This window comes from Falco peregrinus, chromosome 12 (assembly GCF_023634155.1).
Source record: "Falco peregrinus isolate bFalPer1 chromosome 12, bFalPer1.pri, whole genome shotgun sequence".
Taxonomy (NCBI): Eukaryota; Metazoa; Chordata; class Aves; order Falconiformes; family Falconidae; genus Falco; species Falco peregrinus.
In genome coordinates this window covers 27657459-27683097 of record NC_073732.1, presented here as the reverse complement: position 1 = coordinate 27683097, position 25639 = coordinate 27657459, and the positions used below count along the sequence as shown (strand labels likewise).

The following is a 25639-nucleotide window of genomic DNA, read 5'->3' as shown; positions in this document are numbered from 1 at the left end:
GTCATTCTGGAATTGTCACTCCGGGGTGAGATGTGACACGATACGGCTGCTCTTTCTGGAAGGAAGCGGGAGCTGAAGCCTAGCCCGGAGAGGGGAGGAGGGAGCTCAGTGCTAACACCAGCGCTGTGCTGCACTTCAGCTGGGCTGCCCTCATCAAGGTGAGCTGGACATGGCTATGCCATGATTGAAACCCAGGTGAAAGTGAAAATCGCTATTTGGCTATCGTTTTGCTTCTTCAGAAACACAATATAGACCAGGGCTGCATGGGTGTAGGGACAGTAATGATATGAGAAACTTTTCAGCCCTAGGGGCATCATTTTTGAATGCGCTGTTTTGAAAAGGCTGTCATTTAAAAGCTGTCACCTCTGCTGAGCTGCCACAGTAAAAATGTCATTCCCACTAGGTGTCTCTGCTGTCCCAGAGCAGTTGTTGCTCTGAACCTCGGTGCTGCTTAGGGAGGCCGCATGGATGGGATGCAGATAAAACAAATTTGCCTTTTTACACCCTAACCAGAGTTGGAGTTAGGGTAACAAGATGGAGCCGTTTGTCTCATAGTTTTCTGGTGCCCTCCAATCTGCATCTTTTCAAATAAAAGATAGCACTCAAAAAGGTAAGGTCCAAATATTTACTATGTGGCACTGTCTCTGGGGGAGTTTGTAGGAAGGAAAAGTGGACTCTTGCCCTCCCTCATCAGCAAAATCAGCTGCCTGAGGGCATGCTGCCCCTCGCTCAGAGCCCAGCCGTTTGCGGGGGGACTGGCACCTTCCCTGGGCACTGCAGCTCTCCACATCCCTGGAGTGAGCAGCTGGATTTCCATGTTACAGTTCTGAAAGGAAGGCATAAACAAGTCTCATTAATTATTACTAATGGATACTAAATACAGCTAACATTTGTAAAAATGTCGAATTGCATTTTTCGATTCCTCTTCAGTGAATTTCAGAGTATTTTTTTAAAAAATATATTGTCGTCTTATTCCAGCATTCGTACAAGTTACAGAGCTGGGCAGCTATGTGAATTGAATATATATTTAAATAAAATATTACCGTAAATGTTATTACATGTCTACCTCTAGTTGCTTGCAGTAGAACGATGCTTTTATCTGACATTTACGAACAATCTATAACAAACTGCCTTTGCGAAAGACTGCACTGGGCTGACGTTACAGATGGAATGTAATCAGCTTTGTAACAACACTGTCAAAAGGCCACTTCCACTAAAAATACGCTTAAGCTTCTGGAAATTGCACTGCATCTTTAAGTCTACCTGTAAAAGAACTTAACTGTAAGAAGTAAGGATACCTCATTTATGCCAATATATTTTAAATTTAAATAGTAACTGCTGATCCTTACAGAACCGACTGGGGATTGAGCACTGATTGTCTGAGTCCTCTCAAATTACCTTCAACCTTGCTTCTGACATTGCTCGGCAGTACATGGAAATACACAGCGCGCAACTGAGCCGAGCCCGCAAGTGCTCTGTTACCAGTATTTTTCCAAAATAGTTCAGGAAAAGGACCTATTTTTATGTACTGTGCTGGTTTTCTCAGTAGTTGGGTAAACAGAGCTAAACATTTTCGTGCGCTTTTGAAAGTCAGGGGCTGCAACAAATGTGATGAAAAAGTAATTGTGTAGTAAAAGCTGGGTTGTTATTTTTTTAGGTAAACAGTGAAAATTTTTCTTGACAATTAAAACCAACAATTATTTCTTGCCTTACCTCTGAAACTTGTCATATTCTGGGCTCTATAAACTTGATGTTGTGATAAGTCATGCATTTAATATACTTGTTTTCTACAGGACTGATTTAAATATGGCTTTAATAATGTCTGCCTCAACTAGAAAGATTAATTTTTAGGTTTAGAGACGAACAGCCTAAGGCAGGCAAGACCTTTCAGATTAGTTCAATTACTTGAACAAACACAGTACTGTCCGAACTGTGGTCGCAAATTTTAAATAGCAGAGAAATTTGGCTTCACCTGGTGCAAATCACCTGAAGCAGGAAAGCTTGTTTTTGAGTTCCTATGGAAATTCGTTCTTGCAGGCACTGGGTAAATCAAGCAGCTCTCACTGCCTAGCTGATTTATAGCCCTGGATGTGTGTTGCTATACATTTTGCATTTTTCTTTGTCTGATTTTACAGCTTGAGGCCATAGCCAAATTCTGAGCTCACTTTTGGCAGTCTTCACTGTTAACCTGATAAAGATTTTGCCCCATAAATACATTTGCTGCATTTACTCCTGGTGCCAGCGGTTTGCTATTATCTCTCCCTGATTTCAAGAGAAATGCCCCAACACGCAGCCCAGTAGAACAGGGTCTCACCTCTCGGTGTACGGGTTTGGGAAGGAGTCAGCCCTCCCCTGCACATGTTGCTGTTAGCCCCGTGCACTGCTGAAGGAAGCATCAGGAAAAACAACTTGTGAATGCCATGCTGAGACTTAGAGTGTGAATTTTTTTGTCTCCCTTCCACTGCCAGAGAGAAGTTGCCAGGATTTAAGAAATAAATAGATCATCTCGAGGAAAGCTGTTCAAATTCAGCATCTTCAACATGTATTTTTTGGTTGCTTGGCCATTGGGAATGGCAAAATGAGATAGCTGCAAATTACTCAAGTGACTCAGGAACAAAACTCCCTCTGCTCCCTAATAATTTAACGTGTTCTGCCAAAGTTTTATAAATCAATAGTTACTGTACATGATGGCAATGGAGACCATTTAAACCAATATTAGTTTTGGATCAAATCCTGGAATCAATGATAAAAGCTGCCACTGGGGCTAGTCTTGAGTCTTTTTTGGTTATGATGTTTTTTTGAGAATGACAATATGTATATTCATATGTCTCAGTTTTCACTCTGCTAAACAAAAACAAGAACAAGAACAGAAGATAAAGGGAAAGGTCGCAAAATTAGGGCTGATTAAAAGAAATGCTGTTTCACGTGATGAAAAATTAAACTTGGGGATTCGTTGCTGCAAGATGTAATTAAAGCCAAAAACTTAGAAACTCTCTAATGGATTTTTCTTGTGTGTAGAGGATTTGAAAAGTAACATGCAAATACTTCTTGTAAAAGAAACAGAAGCTGATTGTGCAGGCCTTGGAAATGAGTTTGTATTACAAAGATGCGAGAGGCCCCAGGCAGGCTGTGTCACATACTACTAAAGCCTGCCCAAGAGCTGTATCTTAGAAAACATCTACCCAGGTAACGCGTAAATAAGACACCAGACACCATGCAGGTTTACCAGGTAATCCCATCTGGCAATTGCCACATTGTTTCTATTGGTATTTTGTAAACAGCTATTAAATAAGTAAATGAAATAATATATTGATTTTTAAAAGGGAGCGGATCTCTCATGTTTCTGTGAATCTAACAGAATACATGTCACCAGTTCTTTCAGCTGCCTCAAAGAAACACACAAAAAAAATCTCATTCTTTTACTTTGCTGAAGCCTCACAGATACAGAAGACTTCAAATATACTTGACACAACACGAGGATCTCTCTTGCAGTCTAAATGATATTTGTTGCCCTGACAACGGCACGCAAGCATTATTTATTAGTTCATACATTATTGATAATCCTCTAATTTGTGTGTGATGGGAGGAAGTTGGTCTGCAAATAAGTTATAAATGGAAGGTTATCAACAACTTGTAGAAGTCGGTGACAATTCTATATATAGCTAGTCCCAGCGCACGCTCCGCTGATGCCACAAAACATGTTTCTTACCTGCCAGTGGTGCCAGTACAGGGTTAGGAATCTCCTGCAGCCATGAGTTGCTACTGCTGCCTATGTATAACAGTCTTCTTTTTTTTCTTTTTTTTTTTTTAAATCAACTTCAAAGACAGAACAGAAGATTTTAAGGATATTTTTTAATTATATACAGAGTCCAAAGGGAGTCTCAGAGTGAACAGAGAAATATTCTCTATAACAAATTCTTGGGAGGAAAATGGAAAATTTTGCAATAACAGCAAAAGACAGAAATCTCTTCCTATAAAAAGCAGGAATTAATCTTTCCCAGTCTGCATCTTACAGAAAACATGGTTCAACTTATCTGCTTAACACTGACAAAATACATCAGAGACAAGAACAAAACCAGCTCTGGTCAACACCAAGAGACATTTCTTCTTCTGTCTTGCTCCATTTACTTCATTACTATAATTACCCCACTTTTAAACCATCTGATGTTTCATCAGTGTCAGACCCAGCATCTTCGAGCACCAATGAAGGGACGGAGAGGATGCCTCATGATTCTGATTAGATTTCATAGAAAAGTCTCCTGATAATGAACTAACGAGTATTTATGCTTTCTTTTTTCTTGGTGCCACCTTTGTGTATGCAAACTGACTATTTCTTTATAATATTACTTTTTAATCTTGGTATATATTTATTTTTAAAACAAGGGAACCTTGCAATTTAGTTATAATGATTACATATTTTAAAATCTTGCAAAATATTGGCCCTTGGTGTACAATCTTAAAATGGACTCTGGCTCTCATTCTCACAAACCAGTTGCTGGCTGGCACTTTGCCTATTTCAACAGGGATGCAGGAATGCAATTTTCACTTCCAAGTGTTAAGCATCCCTACTGGTTAAAAATAATCCTTGTAGAGAAAGTATAGCTGATGACTACCCAGATATCAAGGCAGAAATATTCCTGCATTTCTCAGCAATTGCACCAAATGTTTTCCATGTGTTTTAGAATATTTTACATAGCTGTGCTATTCTAAATAAGTCGATCACAATCAGGATCTTTTTGCAGTGTCACTATAATTGATTTGTACTCTGGACATAACAGAAAACATAAGCCAAAGGGAAACAGCTGTGGAAAAGAGCCACTCAGCATAAAGAGTTAAGATGAACAGAAGTGTTAGTAGAAAATGTTTGGGGCAGGAATCTAAACCCGTATCTTTGGAATCAAGAGAGAACAGAGAATTATAAATACTAACAAAACGTCAGTATGGCAAAATGACCTTTTGTTCTAGATGAATATGTTCAACAAAGCTCTGAAGTCTGAATCAGATTTAAATAGTCATATCACCGAAATGAATAAGAATTAAGAAGGTAAATTAATTCCTAAGGGAAATCACTGTAGATCTCATTATTTCAGGAACAAGATACCTTAAAACTTTTAATTAAAGATAATATTTACTGCAAATGAATAAGAGTTGGCAGGTTTCAACAGAAACCATAATCTCATTTATGCAAAGTTTTCTTATATTAAGGCAGACATCATTAATCTCATTGGAGATGCCCTCCAGACTGACAGTGCTGTAGCACAGAGGTGATTTCTTACAGAAGTCTTTTTATCTACACAAAAGAAATCTAACTGAAGCAGACACAAACCATAAGAAGGCCTGAGCAATTAGAGATATCACTCTGTGCAAATAGAGTACTGACTTTATCGTGTTAGTGAGCCTCTCATAATGAGCTCACTTCTAACAGGGCCCATCTTCCCACTAGAAGCTAAAAAATTAACAATAACTGGAACTCATATTGCTTAGTTCTCTGCACAGTAATCCAGCTCTGGATCTGCTCTTACTTGGAAAGAAATTTAATCGTTTGGAGTTGGGGTCTGCATAAAATTAAACAGCAAACTGCAGATGATGTGATGTACTCTGAATGGCTGTTGGAAAGCTCTACGTTTCAGTTTCATCGTTGTATAGAAGGTTTGGTTTTGCAAGGCTGAATTCGTACAAAGGCTGCATGGTGCTAACTGAACTTGTAGTCTGTTTGGTATCCGTGTGCAGAAACTGTTAAATAAATATTGTTTAAAAAAACAAAACACCAAAACTACGTAGGTACTGATAGAAGACTGCAAACAAGTTAACCACACCAAAACAAATATTTTGAGAAGATGAAGCTCCAGGAGGATATGAATTTGCAGGATTTTGTATTTGGCATGCTGATTATGTTAAAGAAAATTCACCTTGCTGGTTTGTAGCAAGTAATAAGTGAATGTTCTGGTATACCATGTCATGGATATTAATGAACTGCTGTAATAGCAAACCCAAATTGATCCAGGGCATCTGTCTATTAATCAAAATATAATGGCAAGTAATTAATAAATGAGCACTGTACGTGACCTAATCACTATGGTAAAGCTACTGTTTATTGCATTTCTAGTACGAAAACACTAGCTTCAGAGGAGTTTTAAAGAGCTTTAAAATCTGTGGATTGAAAGACTAACTACAGTGCAGAGGATGATATTACTACAACATTTGCAATACTTTTGTGTGCGGTTTGAAACAAAGCTTGAATTCTGTCTCTGAGCAATAAAAAAGTTCTTTGATAACATCATAACTGGCACAAGATTTTGTTATAAAAAACCCCAAAGCGGCAGAGTTCACTTCCATGACTACCGCCTGATTTGTTTTATTTGCTAATCTTTCATCAGAAATGTACAAACAGTTCACAGACTTCACCTGGATAATCAATGGGTAACCCTTTTTCTGTCATGCTTCCCTGCCCACCAGTCAGTCAGTATAAACGTTTTCACTGTAACAAGTGCTCGAACTTGGGAGTGCATCTTAAGGCTGCAATATCACCACTTGCTAAGGTCTAAAGAGAAGTCTACATCAGTAGACAGCAAAATCAATGCTCACCCGATTACAGATATTTTTCAAAAATATTGCAGGCTCCGTTCATTCATCTTTTATGTCAGTTTTCCACTTTGGGCCAAATACCAGCAGAGCTGCTTCTGCAGCATGATGATGGATCTTAGTGGAACAAAGGATCTACTTTCATGACTACCATATAAATACTCCGATGCTCTCTAATCCCACCTGGTTATCCAGGGCACACTTTCTATATTTCCCCTAAAAACTGGGATATTGAAAGAGATGTGAGGAGAGGGGGGAAGAGCCTTCACCTGTCTCTCGACAGGAGGTGCTGGAGAGGAAACAGCCCTCCGGCTCACAGCTCTGAGAAGCTTTGCCCTCTAAACCAGGGGAATTTTTTCCAAACACATAAATGCTTTTCTCCACAATTCTCCCCTTTTATGAAGAATGAAGGGAAGACTCTTATACCTCTGGTTCTTTCAAGCTGTCCTCCTTCAGGAGCGAGTTTATAGGTGGCCGCTGTTCTTACGCACACCCCCACACGTTCCCAACCGCGCTGCTCTGCAGGAAACCTAGACAACAACCGCAGCTCCGTTCTGATACTGAAACCTTCCTTTGGGGGCCGTGCCCAGCCACAGGGTTTGCTGAGGGGTTCCTCCGTGACAGCCGGCCGTGGGACTGCCGCTGCCCACCAAGAAGGCAAAGAGCTCATTTTCCCTTTCTGTTTAACCAGTAACGCTAACAGTCCCCGCTCCCCAAGCCGGCACAGTTAAGCGGTACCGAATGGAGGGCAACTACCGCGAAGCCTCAGCAACGGGCTGTGCCGCGCCAGTGCTCAGCCGGTGCGGAGGGAAAGGTGACCCTGGGACGCCAGCGGCCGCGGCGGCCGCCCGCAGGCAGGGCAGCACTGCGGCCGGACACCCTCCCCGGCCGCGGTTTGTCGCCGCCTCCCCGTCCCGCTGACACCGCCCGCGGCTGCCCGGGCGCTGGCCGCTGGGGGCCGCCGCTCGGCCGGAGGCTCCCGTCCTGCCGGGGCAGAGGCCGGCTCAGCCGCGGGGGAAGGGACGCCGCCCGCCCCGCACACGCACGGGCGCTTTATTTTGCTGCCACCTACCGGAAAAACCGCAATTATTGTAAAAACCGCTCAGGCCGGGCCGGCGGCCCGAGCCGTGCGGCGGCGCCCACCCGCCAGGAGCTGAGGCGACGGCTGGGCCGGCTCCCTGCCGCGGACAGCACCGCTCCGAGCCGCGCCGGGCCAGACCCCGCGGCCTGCCCGGGCAAAGGGGTGCGGAGGGAGCGGGCCCGAGGGGCGCCGCGGGGCCGCACGACCGGGGCCGCCCCCGCTCCGCGCCGGTCCCCGCGCTGGGCCCCGGCCCGAGCCTTCCCGAGCGGGACCGCGCGGCGGCGCCAGTTGCCACGGCAACGGTGGCTCGCGGCGAGCCCCGCCCCTCTCGCTTACGTCAGAGCGGCGGCGGCCAGTGGCGGCGCTGCGAGGTGTCATGCGGGGGCGCGGGAGCCGCCGCGAGGGGCCGGCGGGGCTGGGGCGCTCACTCCGCCGCGGACCGCAGCCATGTTCGGCGGGCTGGGGCGCTGCTTCGAGGAGGACCCCTTCTTTCGGTGAGGGGCCGGGCCAGGCCCTCCGCAGCCCCGGCGCGCCGGGTCGGGCTGGCGGGCGGCGGCCCTGGGGCCCCAGCGCCGGGGGGGTGCGGGGGGTCGGCCCGGGCGGGTCTGAGGCGGCGGGGGGGGCCGCCGCGCTCCCCGGCTGTCGCCTCAGCGGGTGCCGGCCCGGACGGAGCGCGCGTGTCCGGGGGGGCAGCGCCGGGGCGGGCCGCCGCGCTCCGCTAGGGACCCCAGGGCCGTGGCCGTCCGCAGTGCCCTCTAGAGCTGTGCAGGGGGTGAAACTGCCCGTGGGTGTTAAATGCCGCGGTCTTGTCTCTTACCCCCCTCCTCAGTAACGCTTCGATCCTTACCGCCCATAGCGCGGTGGGGAGCTTAATCGTAATGTCATAGTGGTCTACCGAGAGGAAACCTTCACCTCCCCTGGTCTGAGTGTCTTCAGTTTGTTTTTTCTTGTTTCTTAAAAAGCGGATAGGTGCTGAATGTTACAGCTTTTCTGGATACTTTTTTTCCTTTGGCCACAGACTGTTCTGAATTCATGTCAGTGCACTAAAGCTAACGCCAGGTGTTCTTGCATTAAAACTTTGCAAACGCATGGATGAGATCAATAAAGGCAAGCTGTCTCCTCGTGCCGATTTCCTGAGCCGATGGTGACACTAGCGCAGCGGAGGCGTTTTCCATATGTTGAGCACAATGATAGTGCTTGGAGTAGATCATGTGTATGTACTTAGCTCTGAAATAAATTTCTCTTCTACCACTGGAACCTAAACCAAAGTAGTGCGCTGTGCAGGTGCTCCCCTGGCGTGCTGGGATAGCTGAAACTGCTGCAGGATCTAGCCTGGCCCCATTTCACGGCTTTTGCCAGAAACTGTAACCTGTAGTGCGTGAGAGTGGGATCTGAGAACTCGGAGGAGCCTAAATGATTTTAGTAAGACCGCATCTTTAGAAAAAACTATGTGGGGTTTAATTACAAGGAAAGATAAGGGGTAGTGCTGGTGGGTGGCTGAGGAACAGTAAGGCATCAGGCCTTGTGATACAGGTTTGTTGACTGTCTCTCTTAGTTACAGGGTTTTCTGGTTGGGGTTGTGTTTGTAGCTCTTAAAGAAGAATCGATTGCTTAGTTGCAAAAGCATGTTCCTAGCAGTGGGACAGTTTCTAGTTTTTAAAGCTGTGCAAGATGGATTAGTACCCTTGGTTTCTAGGAATATGCATGCTATTGTAACAACTCATCAGTTACATGCAGGATACGCTATGTAGAAAAATTCACTACGCAAATCCTCTGTGTGAAAGTAGAATAATAATGGAAATTAAGTTTTGTTTGTAGTTATTTGTAGCATGCTTTTGAAGTCTTGGTTGCTTTCCTCTTACTTATCAATTTGATTTATTAATTTTTTATTGTAGCCACCGATGCAGTTTAAAATTGTTGGGGGAAAAAGATTGTGGAAGATAGAGGGAGGGAGGCAGTGTATGTGAAATAGATGAGAGAGACTGATGTTGAGATTAATTTTCTTGGCACTGCCCTTGTAAATCTGTTTTGCGTATAGTTAAGGAAATGAGCTTATTACTTCAGATAAGATTAGCTTCCAAAATAGTGTAGTAATAGGCTTCTGTTGCCTCTTAAGGAGAGATTTTTGACTGCTGAACTGGAAATAGTGCCTGGTTTAGAAGAAAGGTCTCCATCTGTGAGCAGCTGTCCTGGGGAAGCACCAGTCAGTCAGCCAGCCAGCCAAAGTGCTGCTCAGGCCCAGCTGAGTTTCATCCCTAATAGCCTGGACAGGTGCAGAAGTTGTGTCTTCACTGCCAAGTGCAGTTGGCCTCTGTTTTTAATTCACCAATACACAGCTTTTGTTTTATTGTTCCAGGTGTTATCTCCAGTGTGGTTCTGCAACTTCAGGCTTACATAACTTCCTAAGAAAAAAAAAAACCAAACCAAACAAAAACTAACATGAAGTACAATTTGCAAACATAATAAACTTATTTGATTATTCTAAGACACTGATTTTTCAACTGACCAGAAACATACATCGAAGGAGTAACATTGTATTTCAACCTGGACCATAGAGCCTTAAACTTTGGAGTTTAAGCCTGAATTGTGCAAGAACTTTCCAAGTGAGATGCATCTCAGTGAAAATTCTCACTTGCAAGTGCATTAGCAGCATCAGCCTTTTTAATGTCTCTTTCTCCATACAGTAGACATACTTGTTTGTGACTGTAACAGTCTCGGAGGCTGAACATTTTTATTTTCTTTATTGATCTCTGTAAACACCTGGATGTCAGGTGATCATCAGATTACCTACTTATTACACAAAATTTTGTTACTGCAGAGTAGTGGAACAACAAACGCATAAATTGTTTGTCTCCATTCAGAACTTAGTCTGGAAAATAACTTATGGTGCTTAACATGTGAGGGGCACAAATTCTTTGTGCAAAACCCTTCTAGAACCTCCTTTCTTTTTCCTCATCACTATTATGCTGTAATAGTGAAAAGTGTGCAAAAATCTTGTCCTTCTCATCAAATGTATCTATCTTTCCCCCCTAAAAAAGGTCATATTTTAAGTCAGATGTAATCAATGGTAATTAAACTAGGGTTCTACACTTACTGCTATCCTATAAAAACTATGATAGGAGCAAAGAACTTAAGATCTTGCATCCTCTATGGGAAAAGGTTTGACTTTTTTTAAAAAAACCCCACATATATATGATTATTTTTTTGTTTGTTTGTAAGGGTGACATGCTCCCTTTTGTAGTTATAGTTTGAGTTTCAGTCATCAGAGCTGTCAAAGTGGTAGGTTTAATTCCTTGGAAGCCTTTTCTTCCAGACAGATTCTCTGTTGATTTTCCATTGGTTTTGCCCTACTCCAGAGTATACAAAAATTGTAGTATTTTTTTCAAGGCTTGACAAAGCTAGATCTTTTCATGAATGGTTCTCTAAAATGTCCCTAGGGAACTGGGAGACTTCTGTTCCTAAATCTGTCACTCCACAGCATATATCTTGCTTCCCTGTCACTGACAGTAAGAAGCTGTATTTCTACATTGTGTCATAGATTTTTCATTAAAAAAACCCAAACAAACAACAAAACCTCACAGTTTTAGATGCAGGTATGAGTGTGTCAAACAGATGTAGCAGAGGGTAAGCAGCCAAGAGGAGTTGCCAGAGAAATTGAAATAAGGCAAAAAGGACAATTTCAGAAGGTATAAAGCATTGTTTTATATCAGATGAGATGTACTACAATGTGTTATGCACACTAAACCAATTTTTCTTACCAACATTAAATATATGGAATCTTGTTTTGCTTATGATGTGTTGTTGAGAGCTTATTTTACGACTGTCCTTCTTCTTTTGAACTGGAAGGTAGCAGGGAGAAATTTTTTTATGTCTAAGTTACTGGTGGAATGAAGTTCATATTTTTTTGTGTTTTGAAAACCAAATCTAACTGAAGTGTGTGGTGCCAAAATAGATTTGATGGAAGTATGTATACACTGTGGTAGTGTTTGCGTGCTTCCCTCATCTTGGATTCAGCAGCATTTTTTCCGTCTGTTCTTCATCCTGTGAAAAGTGAGGGGACACTTGCTGTGCGAGCTGCTTATCACATTAGGACTGAAGTTAAAGCTAGCAGTCATGTGAGTGGGGCAGATTAGTGTCTGCTTAATGACAATGGTAAAACTAATTCTAAACTATAAGGGTCTATTTGCACTGGAAGAGTTAAGTATGTATGTAACTTAAAAGGATAATGTGCTAAACAAAAAGCCTTGTCTGAAAATTAATCCAGTGTTATATTTGGAACCTTATTTTTTTGAATTGAAAAGGAAAAAAACCAACCAAACCAACAACCTATATGTAACTTTGGCACAAGAAGAGAGTACAAAGTGAAGAGATGAAAGCGGCTATGTGGCATGGAAACTAGTTTTCATGGGACTGGAGAGACGAGGTGGGAAGAATAAAAAAACTGTTCAGGAGGCCTTAAAGAGATGATTGGGCTTTGAAGAAGTCAGAGGAACGATCTGAGGCTTCTCTTCATAGAGGCATGAGATGTGACAGGAAAGGTTGTGGCGTTCTGGAGAGAATGAGGGTGTGAGGTGTCTGGGGAGTGCCAGGAAATTGATAGGAAGGAAGATGAGGTGCTTCTAAGTAAACATACCTTGGAAATGACTGTTAAATGTTAATAAAGTGACTTCCAGCGCAATAGCAAAGGGGAAATTAGAATGGAGATGAAGGGAGGAGGAAATGAAGCATGTTTTTTGTATGAAGTAGTAATTTGTAGCCTTGGACCACAGGCAACAGTACTGATCATATATTGTGCTTCTGACAAAATCCTGTTTTGCTCCTCCTCTGGCCTCAGTTACAAATACTTAATTCTTGTTTAAATTAGAGAATGCAAAGAATGAAGTGAGTAGTAATGGAGAGCACCTTGAGCAATGTTTTACCTGCAAGCCAAGCTTTGGGAAGAAAGAGGGGGAAAACTTAACAGGAAAGGAAAAAGCCAGTAGGAATATTTCTTCCTAAGCAGAGAAAAGGAATGTGGGAACATGATTTGTGGAGGGGAAGGAAAAGGAAGGCAAAGATGCAATAGCGAGTCACTAAAGTAAAGGCAATGGAGCTGGCTTGAGTTCAGAGGACAGTGTGCATTATTGAGCATGTGGGTCAAGGAGGATGAAAAGTTATCTTGCTGGCTGCTCCCACTCAAATTTGAGGGATGAGGGGGGGAACATAGTAGGACATGATGACATTCTGTGAGTGGTACCATGCTAAGCTGTGGAAGATGAAAGTGAAAAAAGGAGAGGAAAAAGAAAGAATTCCTTTAACATCAGGGGTTGGAGGTAGAAGTAGTGACAAAAAAAAAAAAGGTCAATTTTATAGTTTCTGGCAGATAGTAAATGCAGGCTGGAGTGAAAGGTGGCTGTAAAGGACGGAATCTTTTTGGAAAAGATGAGGAAAGAGAAAAAGCAATACAGGCACCCAAGACCAGAGGAAAGCGATGAAGGTAGCTGAGAAGACAAAAGACCCTAAACACCCAACCAACTTGAGAGGTGGGAAGAAAAGTGAAAGAAGTGAGAGTTTGTGAGGAACAGAAGATTGCCCAGTTGGGTGCTATTAAATAATATTAATAAAGAACTGTATGGAATGATTTAAAAATTGAGTTTTAAAAATTTCAGAGCCATTTTGCATAGCTTGGAATAAACACCAATGACTTCCTATGCAAAATATCTCTTTTTCAGTGATCCTTTTGTTGCACACCATGAATATATGCGGCAGATGATGAGAGGCTTTTCTGATCCTTTTGGACGAGATCCATTTCTCAGTATAACAGATGGTGGGGAGAGAACAGTAGATCGAAGAGCACGCCAGGACTCTCAGGTTGCTCTAAGAGGAAATCGCAGAGTAAGTATTTTCTTAATCTCTAGGGATTGCTACATGGAATTTACATTTACTGGTAATACAGTTGGCTTCACATTTCCATTTCTGTTAGATTTGGTCCAGCGGAAACGCAGGTCTGGCTGGGTTATTGCAACCTTGGGCAGATTGTTTTGTTGCTGAGCTAAATGTAAATAATGTCTCTCTTGGTTCCTTAATGGCCTATGACTTAACACTGACAAGCTTCTGTTAGGACTAATAACAAAACCTGTATGTTATTGAACATTGAATATGCAATATTTAATGAAACAAACTAAACATATTTATCAAATGTTTGGTTTAATAAATATTATGTATTAAATGTTTCTGTTGCAGAAAGGCATTAAAAATGCCCAATGACAGCCTTCTCTGAATGCTTATTTCCCTTTCATGCCAACTTAACTTAAAAAGGGACCTTGATGTATTTATGCCTTCACTCTGCATTTTAGTATCTTGTGTCTAGTTATTAGCTTGATTTAACACAAACTTGTGGTTCAGCCACCTAAGCAGTATCTACACAGGTATTTTAAACCCTGCTTCAACTTGGCAACTGTGAATAAATGCTTAATATTCTTTATTTGGTCTGATTCTTAATGTTTCCTCTAGATATAAGACTAAGAATTAAAGATCAGGGAAGTTGATAGGAAACCTAGTATTTCTGTAAATTACCACCTGAAACTGAGAAGTTGACAGTGATCTATGTTTTACGTAAAGTATCTTTCCAACTTTCTCGGCCTGTGGGACGATTATATCTTATACTTCTGTAGCTAAGCCTTATCTAATTGCTGTATTTAGAAAGGATATACATTTCAGGTTTGTTCCTTTCCTTCCACCAGGCTAAATATTTTGCAGCTGAATGATTTCTTACTTTAATGAATCACATTTGATTTTAAAAACAGTTGAAAGACAAGACAGATTACAGGGGCTTGTGGAACTCAGCCAAATTTGGTGGTGGTTGTTCAAACCTAGATAGTTAGAGCTTAATAAACACAGCTGAAACACAGACTATCACCTACAAGTCAAAAGGGTAACTGTCAGATTCTTTCCTCTGTGCTCATACATTGCCAGTTAGTTTCAAATATAGATGCTGCTGGATCTAATTAGGGCTTGATCTTTCCTCTGCTGAAGCAGATTCTTAGGCCTTGGTTCAGTAGATGCCTAAAACCAGATCAGACTTTTTCCTTTAAAAAAAAGAATGTCAAACCTTATCCTAATAGCTTAGGGGTTTATGTCCCTTGTTGTTGGCAGTGGGGGATAAATGTGAGGCATGGAAAACATTTATCTGTGGTTACAGAAAGAAGTTAAAGGCACAAGAGTGCTGTGTTATTTTGATAAGCACAAAAGAATTCCACACATGCTAAAAACTTTCCAGTATCTTTTCATGTTCCTCATGTTTCACCTAAGAGTTGTCAGATGTCACAGAAGACTTGGCACTGAGTACTTGAGCCTTGTTGTGGTCTCAAACTGTGTTGACTGGTTTCCCTCCAGAAATGATTCAAACACTTGAAATAATCATCTTTTCCTACATAAAAATATAATTGTCTTCACTGCCATGTAAAATATACTTTCTTAAAATGACCCATACTGATTACTGATACTGTAATTCTATGTTTAAGCAAACTAGCATGCCTAAAACTGCTTTAGGAGGAGCAGAATGTGTCAATAATAGCGTTCAAATTTGGAAATGCTTTTCCTTTCTCAAGCAGGTTTGCAGCATCAGGTTTTAGCCTCTTGGAGGGAGGGGAGGAGGAGGAAAGAGTATGAGCAGGAGGAATGGAGTAAAACATCTTAAGGGATACTGTCATTTGGTTTTGTTTGGGTATCTGGTATTTCTGAGGATATCCTTTTGCGCTTGGTATATACAGAAAAAATATATTAAGCTCTTTTCTGTCACTACATATTAGAACTGCAATCTGAAAGAGTTCATGAAAGTATTCAAGAATTGGCTAATTCTTTCCTTTTGTACTTAAAATTACTGAAAAGTGTTTGGTAATTCTGTCTAACCAGTCTTTCTTTAGGTAGGCTTTTATATAACTCTCCAATCTTAGTTTCCTGGAAACATCAATGTGTTTTCTAGCATCTCATTGCCCTGTCTTATAGGGATATTCAATATCAGTTGGTCTAACAGGAACTGTATTTGTGGTGTTTATAGCCACATCTATTTATATGACTGCAGAAGAATATAATTTGCTCATGGGGATTTGTCTTCGGGTGATTCTGTATATGATGATAGATTTACCTAGAACTTCTTTGCAGTGACCTCTAAAACTGCTGACAAGTTAGACTTGATTTTTTTGTCGTGAGGGATGTGTGGATATTTTAAAGAAATACCTTTATACTTGTAATACATAAAGAGTGCTTGTGAACAGGTCAGCTGCATCACTTAATTTTTTAAGCTCTAAAATTGGATGCCAACCTTCTGAAATTTAATTACATAAATTTACCTTAAGGGGACTATTGATTTGTTGATTTTAATCAACTTTCGGTGATGGGCTTCTATTGCATGACTAGAATGAAGTGTTTTCAGAGAAGTGGGTGATGTCTGAAGCACTGTCATGTTTTACATGATTTTAGTACAAAGGTTGCTATGGTATACAAATGTTTCTCAACTTCTAGCTTTAAGTGCTTCTAGTACATACATATGAATATGACTTATTAAATGTGATGACAGCTATCATTTTCCAATATCGTTAGTATAAATATATTGCTTCTATATACCCAGAGACTACTTCATATTATACGGTCATAGCACGCTATAAATTACCAAGGTCCTCTTGAGTGACTGTTTTTATTTGATCGGAAATATTTAATATCACCTGCTGTATATGAAAGCACACTGTGTAAGTGCTGTATATGCAAGTTACTTCTGCTGTGTCTGATAACGAGTATAACAACTAAAAGATGCTGGTACTTTTTCTTCCAGGCAACAAGCTGCTCCCTTATGCCCTTTGCAGGCTTTGGTATAGTGGTTAGTATCCCAGGAGCAATAACCGTGTAGCTCTTGCTAGTATGTGTATACTGTCTGCATAACTAACGCATGGACAAAGTCTAGTCTCAGTGTGCCTGCAAACTGCTTTTGTTGGTGTTTAGACATATGGAACAATATTATTCAAGAAAGATATCCCCCCCTTTAATAAACAAAAATGCTGGGATAGACTAAGTATGCTGATCTCAAGATTGGAGAAGTTACTACTGAGCAGCTGGCTTTTCTACTTGGCAAAGTATCTATTGGTGCTTGATCTCTGATGGAAATGAATGAAATAATACCTGGAGAGAGAATCCAAATTTGGGTGCTCCCTGCAGATGGACACTACCGGCTTGGAGTGTTTGTGGGTGTAATACCAGCAAGACCTGTAACGCTGGTCACAGCTGAGACAGGCCAACTTCTGGAGACAGTTTCCACTGGAACTTGGAATAGTTCGGGGGTGGTGTCTGGAATATCTTGTAAAAAATGGTAAAAAGTGCCCGAGGGAAACAAAACTTATTGTTATGACCCTCGTGGAGCTTTTTGCTTCCTTTGGAAGGCTTTAGAGAGTCCTCAGATCGAAAACCAGTAGCTTAAGAGAGTGGCTCTCACAGAGCAGATAAAAATAAGCATGGGTCGTCTTGAATTTTCAGGTCTAAAAGTGTTACTTATTTAATCATCTTTTGCAGTTGCATGAGTTGGCAACTTGCTGTATGCAGAAAGTGTTTTAGCTAATCAAAGTTCTTTTGCTATTAACTGCACAGGCTATGGTTTTACTCCCCCCACCCCAGTGTATGGTATGTAATTCCATAGGTACAGCTGATTACTATGTAATGGCATAGGTCATTGCCCAGATTCAAGCTGAAGGCAGTTTTCTGGAGTTACTGACACTTTAAATCATTTGATCCTCTAAATTGTCTGTAGTTGTTGCCCAGAGATTTTGATATCCCTTAAGGATTCAGATTTCTTGCTACTCAAGAAAGAAGCTGAAGATCTTCTATACCTGAATTTTACTGTTTTTTGTGCTTAAACTGCAGATTTTATTTTTAAACTTGTAAATACATAGCTATTTAAATGAATTTACTTAAATTTAATTCTATATATTTCCCATAGTTGGAGGAACATGGGTTGTTTGCTATTCTAACTAGCATCCTGGTGTTTCATCGCACCTCAGTTGTGTGAAGGGCTACTCTGTGCAGCCTGGCAGCCTGCCTCTTGCCAAAGCTGCTGGGTTTTGCAGAGCCCCTGGGAGCTGTTTTCCTTTCTTTTCTTAAGGCCTCACGTGGACCAGAGTGTGGTGCTGGCACAGTGGCTCTCCTGGGAAGCAGCTAGGCATGCCTGTGTCCAGAAGCCCACCAGCCACCAAGTTTGCTCTCAACCATCATACTCCAGCCAGAGCTGCTTGTCTTGGAAACCAGGCAGCCCCATAGGGAGTTTGAAGAGGTCCTAAGGAAAAGCTCTTAGCAAGAGAGGAAAAGCATGGTGAAAATCATCTTTATCATCACCACCTGCTGCACTGGAGAGGAGCCCAGAGAAGGATGCTCATTTGGGACAGCATTGCTATCTTCCCAGATGGTCACTTAGGATCCTGAGTTCACCCTTTCTCTACTTCATCTCCCTGTATTTTTTTTTTATTATTTCTTTGGGGTTTTTTCTTCCAAAGTTAGCTTTCATCAGTATGCCATCAGTATCTGTCTTTTGTGCAACACCACTGGATCTCCTGCTTTCATGTAGAAATAACAAATGAATGTTTTGTTTAATACCTCTATAGTGTCAAGTAATTAAGCTGCTGTTAAAATACCAAGTTATGGTTTTCTGATTTTTCTACACTGTCTTTTTATGAGTAATGTACACTACTTTTGCAGAGGAACACCTGTGTCTGCTGGGATGCATTTTCAGTGTGATTCCTTATGCATTAAGGGATTTGCGTAAGAGAGATAAGTTATCTTCAGTAGATTACAAGGCATGGAGGGTCACACACTATTTTACAGAAGAAGCTGGTTAGGTTAGAAGGTATATGAAAATATTTCTTGTAAACTGGCCACAATATGAGCTTATTTTGACATGTGAGAGTAAAATCTTTCACTTCTGTCCTTCTAGTCTCTCCAACTTAACCAAGCTCCCCATGCTAGCTTGCAATTTTCCGTTTGAAAAGATGCGTTTTGGCTTGTCTATGTCTATGAATTGCAATCTGTGGAAGAAAACCTTTTTGATGGTCTGGTTTGCATTAAAAAATGCATGTAGAAAAAAAGCTTCAGAACCTGAGGAGTCAGAAGACTGTCTTAATTTTGATGTCTTTTCTTTTAGCAGGATGCAGATTTTGGGGAGCCTTTTTTTGCAATGGACAGGATGATGTCAAATATGAGAAACAGTATGCTGGAAATGCAAAGAAAATTTGTAAGTGAAGTTGTTAAAAATTTGTTCTAAAATTAACTGTATTGGAGAATTACAGTTGTTTAAAATACTACTCGGAAAGTCCTGCCAAGGAAAAGGTTACTAGTCTCAAGCAGATAGCAAGAACTTTTTTGGCTTTTTTCCTCAGACTGTATGATGGTTATAATTCTCTGTGCTGTCACTGATTATTTGCTAACAACCGTGCTTTAAATACATGCTTGATTCTCTAGGGGTTAGAACTGCTGTAACTTATCTGGTCTCTGGCTCTTGCCAGAGCTGACACCTTAAGTGAAGGAGCAGTTTAAAGTGTTACTGTACACTTTAAAACAACAAAACCACAAACACCTAAATGGCACCCTGCATATAGGCTTTCTTCTGATTTTATTTTCAGTCCTGCTTCTTTCTTCACAGTCTTTGAAGATAAAACCGATACACTCAGCAACACTCAATAGGTATTTACTGTGTTTTACTGGCCTTGTAAAATGGCTTGTAACCATTGTTGCTCAAGTCCTAGTTCACCTGAACTCTTTACACACCTTATTATATACCATATGTGGCAAGACAGGACTGCTGTTACAGGTTGTATCTTCATTACTGAACCAAACTGTGCCAGGGAAAACCTTTGAACAGTTTACTTATTGCTGCCCATGCTTTTTATTTGTTGTCACGTTCCCTGGCATGGGGAGGCCTGTGGCCAGACAAGGCTAGGACAAGAGCGAGTGCTTATCAAATGCCAAGGTCCCTTTCCAACAGGCCATACTTATGGTGCTGGGACTGTGGGTTAGTTTTTCAGGGGGGTATTCTTTTTTGTAATAAGATGGTTTCAGAATGTGCTTACCTATTATCCACAAGTTTTAACTTTTAGTAACAAAAGAAGTTTACATTGTTTGTAGGATGACCTGACCATCCATCCAGGTGCACACACATTCAGCTCCTCCTCTGTGATGACATACTCCAAAATAGGGGATGAACCACCAAAAGTTTTCCAAGCTTCAGCTCAGACACGCACAGCTCCAGGAGGTGTAAGTAGTCCTGAGACGCAGCAAAAAGGTGGTATGTAATTATCAGAATTGAAGTTCATCTATACCAAACCACAGTTTTCTTCAGGTTCTTTTTACTAGAGACAGTTAACTCTTATAATTTTGTAAAATATATGCCTGTTTAAATACTGTTCTAGATTAAAGGCTTCTTTAGCTAAGCGCAGTTTTCTTCCTTGTAATTTGTATGTTTCTAAGTAAACATCTAAATGAATTGTACGCCTATCAAACACTGAAAAACTGAGTGCTGGAACAGGTGATTCTTCAAGGCAGTCTCCAATGGCTTGGCTATAATTAATCCTCTTGTACATTTAAAATTCTGTCTAAAATATAAGATAGCAAGAGGTAGTCTGTTTATGCAAAACATGGGTTCAGATAGTCCCCTTTACTCAAGCACTTTTAAATGCTTACGTAACGTTTCAGATGAAGATGCCCTTTCATTGACTTCCTTGCAGCTGTTGCATCTAATTCTGCTAAGAAATTTGAATTTGAATTTGAACCCTGAAGCAAGGTTCATGAAAGACTATATGTGAGCAGTAAAGGCCGTTGAGCATGATTGGCTGTGGGATGTGTTCAAGCTCAAGCAGACACTTAGTTATCAAAAAGATTCTAATAATATACCTATGAACACAGTGATAAGTGGTTGCCTGGGTTTCAAGCCAGTCAACATGACAACTTAGTAATTAGTTGTCCCTTCATGCTGAGAATATTGGCATCGGCTGTTACTCATTCTGTTGTCAAGGAGAATGTTAAAGACTTGTCTGTGTGTAGTATATTTAGACTAAGCTCCCCCACCCCCCAACAACAATTAATATCCAGCATGTATGTTACTTAAGAAACTTTAGGTGTTCTTGCTTAATCTTCCTGTCTGTTAAGGAAAAAAAAATAGACTTGATTTGTGCTTTGCTGATGTATTTTCAGCCAACACAGTAAAGGAGACAATTGGAAAAGCCTGTAAAACCTAACTTTTTCAAAAGAAAGATATAAAACCTTTGGAAGGAAGTTGGATTTTTTAAAAACTTTTTTTTTGGTTAGGACACTTATTTCTCTTCGTTGTACAGGTTAAGGAGACAAGAAAAGCACTCAAGGATTCTGAAAGTGGACTGGAAAAAATGGCTATTGGTCATCATATTCATGATCGTGCTCATGTCATTAAAAAGTCAAAGAACAGCAAGACCGGTGATGAAGAAATGAACCAAGAATTCATCAACCTGGATGAAAGTATGTCTTTTTATGCAGTTCTCTAATGGGCTTTACGCTGTTCTTTCATACACCAATTTTGAATTTCCAGCTTGAGACTTCTTAAAAGGGACTGTCTTTCAGACAGTCTGAAAGTCTGCAAATCAGGTTTCCTTAGTTGATAGAAATTTGGACAACCTAAATTAACCGGTTACAACTTGAAAATGTTGTATTCTAGTGCAGCTGGTATTGTTTGCTTGCACAACAGCTGTTCATATTTGAAAATACTTTTAATGATATTTTATGGTTTCAAGCAAGCTCTTTACAGAATTGTACTATTTGTTGTGTGTGTTTGTGGCTAATATACATATTTAAGGGATGTGTGGTTAAAATGTGTGTATACTTTTACAAACCAGTGACTTTCAGGGTTTTTTACTTTTATCTTCCAAACACAATCTTACTGGCAGTTGTCTTTTACAGATCCCCTAGAAGTAGTTTGCAGGCCATGCGGAGAATAATGGACCACAAATTTAAAAAACCACTGTTCTAACCCCCCCCCTGATTTTCGTTACATGTTTTCTCCTATCTTGTTTGCATTTATTAAAAGTAAAAAGTAAACTTTAACTGCCTTTCAGCTGAGGCCCAGACCTTTGATGAAGAGTGGCAGAAACAGATTATGAAGTTCAAGCCATCTAGAGCTAGGTATACTTTAGAAGCTCCAAAATACAGAAGTATTCACCACATACCCAAAGAGGATGGATTAAGAAGGTAAAAAGTTTCCTATCAGCATAACAAAATACTAGCAGCAGAATGAAAACTCAATTCTGAAGCAATCTGTTCATAAACCAACAATGCTTATTGGCAATCTGCGTAGAAATAGTATGTTTTATTCCCCCGTTTCTCATGATGCCACAATAAACAGTGTAAGGCAGTATTTTGTTAACCAAGTTTTGAAGAGGTTTGGTATTTTGACTCTGAAAATAGTGAATTAATAGGCTAAAACAGTGAGTGTTTTTTCTAGAGAAATATGCCAGTGCTCTTAGCTCAGCTATGTACAAATGTTGTAGCTGCCCCCCCAGCCATGAAACTGTTAGTTGTATTAAGGTGTAATCCTTATTGAGGGCTAGGTTGATCCGTTCTCTTGGGTGAACAAACAAAAGACTCCATCCATATAGTTGGAGATGGAAACACCCCTCACTTGAGGGTTAGATTTCAAATGAGACCTCACCTAATCTTAAAATCAGGAAGTCTGTGTAGGAATGAGGACTTTATCCGTAAATAGAGGAGCTCCCCTCCATAGGCTGCATTCTGCCAAGCTACAGGTTTTCTACCTCTTCCATTTGACATGGTGTCACAGGGTAAGTTGTGATGCCTTTATCAGTTGCATGTTTGGTAGAGAATGCTACGGAACGGAAACCTCTTCTGTAAACTACATGGAGCACTTCCCCTCCAGCACCTCTTCAGTTCTAGAGGCTAGTTACAGAGGCTACTTTACCTTCAATTTCAGTTTTCAGGCTATGCGATTTTCTTTTTACTCATTCAGTGTGCAAGATGAGGAAACAGTCCAACTCTGTGGTGGTAACAGTGGAAGTAGTTCTGGAGGGAGAGTCCAATCTGTCTTACAAATAAACTGTACCTTTGCATAAGTAATTAACAGAATGTATATTACCCATATCATATGGTGGTTGTGACTTTTTTGTTGCTGTTTTATTTCAGAGAGAAACCACTTGCAATTACAAGTTCCAGGGAGCCCAGAGTTTCTTTTGAGAATCTCAATGTGAAAGGAACGCATGTCCCCATCAAAAGCAGCAAAAAATAAATTTATTCCATTCTCCATCTGAATGGAGTTTCTTCAGGAAGATAATGGTGCTGCATTGCTTATGTTCATATAAGTATACACGTATATATGACCAATTTCTGTTTTTTGTTTTAGTAAGCATTAGTGTGCCTTGCTACTCTGATTGTTTGACAACTGAATGTTCTTTAAAACTACTAGTTTTACTAGTTTCAGTAAATTAAAAACCCCACAACTTTCCACTTAAAAGCACTTTAATCGATTATCACTGATTCTGTTTTAAAAAAAAAAAAAGGTTTGATTTGCAAGATTTTTCTGCTACAGCTGCACCAGTCCCACTTTATTAAGCCTGGTAATGGAACTAATTTTTCCCACACTCGAAAACTTGCACAGAAAATAAATTCTCTTTTTTATTTTGTGTGGCTGAAATATTATTAATTTTCTAGGTGATACAGGAATTAATAGCTATTTGAATACACTGTAGACACTCTATATCTTTTTCTTTAAAACCATGCTGTAAATTGTTACAGAAACCCCAGATTCACCTTGATTTAACATGAGGAAAAGTGAGAGGAAATACTAAAATGAAAAATATTTTTAGTTTTAGTTTACCAGTGTTCTTATGTTCATAGGCTGTGCTTGCATCTCTTATTTTCTGTGCCTCAACTGTCAACTTTGTATTTTTCATCCTTTGTGTATTTTCTTTGGAGGTGGCCCGTTATTTTTCATTCTTGGAGGTCCTCTGTCGTAGCTCTTAATTATTCTGTAGTAATACCAGTGTCCTAAAACTCAGCTGTAACTATTAGTTATTAATCAGAAAAATATGTGGGAGAAATGGGTTGAGTAGGCAGTAGTTAACTGGATAATGAATGATTACACCATTTCTGCTCTAAAAAGCTAAAAGAGCCCTGCATACAGGAGAACACTTCCCCGTCAGCTGAGATGAGACGAGATGGTGTTTCTATTCTTTAGTGTCCTGTTTTAGTGAATGTAGAATGATCCTAAATCTAACACTTGATCTCCCTTGATGTTGTTGTTAGTTTGGTTAAAGAGTCTTATGTTCTAGAGAAAAGCCAACTGTGCGGCTGAAAACAGGAGAGCTCTTTGTACTACAGCTGCGCCTATGCTGTTTTGTTACACAGACTTGATCCCTATGTTGTAGCGTAAATAACTTCTGTAGGCTATAACATTACAGCATTAGCATATATTTCACGGCTAAAACATTATAGCATAGCCCTAAAAAAGGCACTATTTATATGATAAAAGAATAGGTTTAGTAAGATTAATATTTGTTTTGCCAAAAAGAAAATGGCCTTTAAATCATATTTAAGCTCTCTGCAAATTCCCCAGATTATTTAATTCTATGTTTATTGATGTGCAGAAATAATCAGAAATACTTTTGTTGAACTCTGACTCACAAGGGGAAGGCAATTGTTTATTTGCTTCTTTAATGCAATGGTCTCTTCCTATTATTAGAGCAAATACTAATGGCAGTAAGTGTAAGTGTCTGGTAGGGGGTTGGCAACCTCTGACAGGGGGAACAGGCTGAAACCGTGATACTGGAGTTGTGCTTGCCAGAACCCTGGCTGTGAGGGATGCTTTTACTCTCCTTAAAAAGCAAAAGTACAACAAAAAAAGAACAAGCCTGATCTTCCATACACTGAAGGCAACTTTGATTTTTGCAGTTAATGTCATTAAGCATATAAGGTATTTTCCAGGAATGTCACTTAAATTTCCCAGTAATAAATGGCAGAAAAGTTTTTCATGTTGTAACTTCAGATAAATCTGAGGAATGCTATTTAACAGAAAATAGTATTCATCTGACAACTTAAATTCTTGTCTATGCTTTACAAAGGTTAAAAAGATACATGCATGTAATCAGTAATCCAATACTTTGGTTTTAAAATTATAGTGGGAAGAGGCTAATATTCATTAGATTATGCAAAACAATATTCTAAAATGTCATCCAGAAGAAGCTGTTCTGTGTAGAAACATCTGAAACTGTAATTCTTTAATAAAGTTATTTATTATTTATGGATTTTGTTTGGCTTACTCTCACCACAACATGCCCTGTGCATTGTTTATTTTGGGCCACTTTGAAACACTGTAATATGTTACACCAGTAACAAGGCAATGAGGGAAAGTGTGCCTCTTTCCAGAAGGAAAACGAGCATTTACCGTAAGTTTGCTAGAAGGAAACAGATGAGATGGGACTTGAGCATGGGGATGGCTGGCCTTCCTCTGCTTCAGAGCTCTCCTGGAGGCTTCTTGTGTATGCAGGGTCGCTGTGCCTGGTGTAAGCATAAAAGCAAGGGATTTTTTTTTTGATTTTTTTTTTTAATGTATAAATGAGAGTATAGGTACACACACCACAGCTTCCCTGAGCTGTGGCCGGGACCGTAGGTGGCACACGAGCAGCCGGGGCACGTGTGCCCTTGCTTGACCCCAAGTATCAGAGCGCCCGGGCCCGCTGGGTGCTGCGGGGGGTCCTGCGGGTGCCCCCGTCGCCCTGCCCCGAGCTGGGTGCGCTGTGTGCGCCCCGAGGGCCGCTGCCTGTGCCCCACGCGCCCGGGCAGCGAGAGGCTGGAATTGCCCTTCTTCCTACGGGTCTGCGGGGCAGGAGCCCAGTTAGTAAACTGCGAGGAGCGGCCCTGTTCTCGACGCCAGATTTCCAGGCGGTTTTATTATTATTATTTTAATGCAGAGCTGGTTTATCCGCA

General features: G+C 40.8%; 1 protein-coding gene across 3 annotated transcripts; it reads left to right on the top strand.

The window, feature by feature from the left end:
* Window positions 1-8028: 8028 nt before the first annotated feature.
* Window positions 8029-24953, top strand: MLF1 (myeloid leukemia factor 1). Of its 3 annotated transcripts, none has more exons than XM_055817355.1 (7): window positions 8029-8157; window positions 13375-13537; window positions 18822-18911; window positions 19802-19930; window positions 21007-21166; window positions 21760-21892; window positions 22841-24953. In XM_055817355.1, exons 1-7 carry the CDS (start codon window positions 8111-8113, stop codon window positions 22941-22943), a joined length of 825 nt encoding a protein of 274 aa, XP_055673330.1. In that variant the 5' UTR covers window positions 8029-8110; the 3' UTR covers window positions 22944-24953. The 3 variants fall into 3 exon arrangements, with proteins under 3 accessions (XP_055673330.1, XP_055673331.1, XP_013161209.1); XM_055817356.1 differs by lacking the exon at window positions 8029-8157 and adding an exon at window positions 8852-8876; XM_013305755.3 differs by lacking the exon at window positions 8029-8157 and having other exon boundaries at window positions 18825-18911.
* Window positions 24954-25639: the final 686 nt, after the last annotated feature.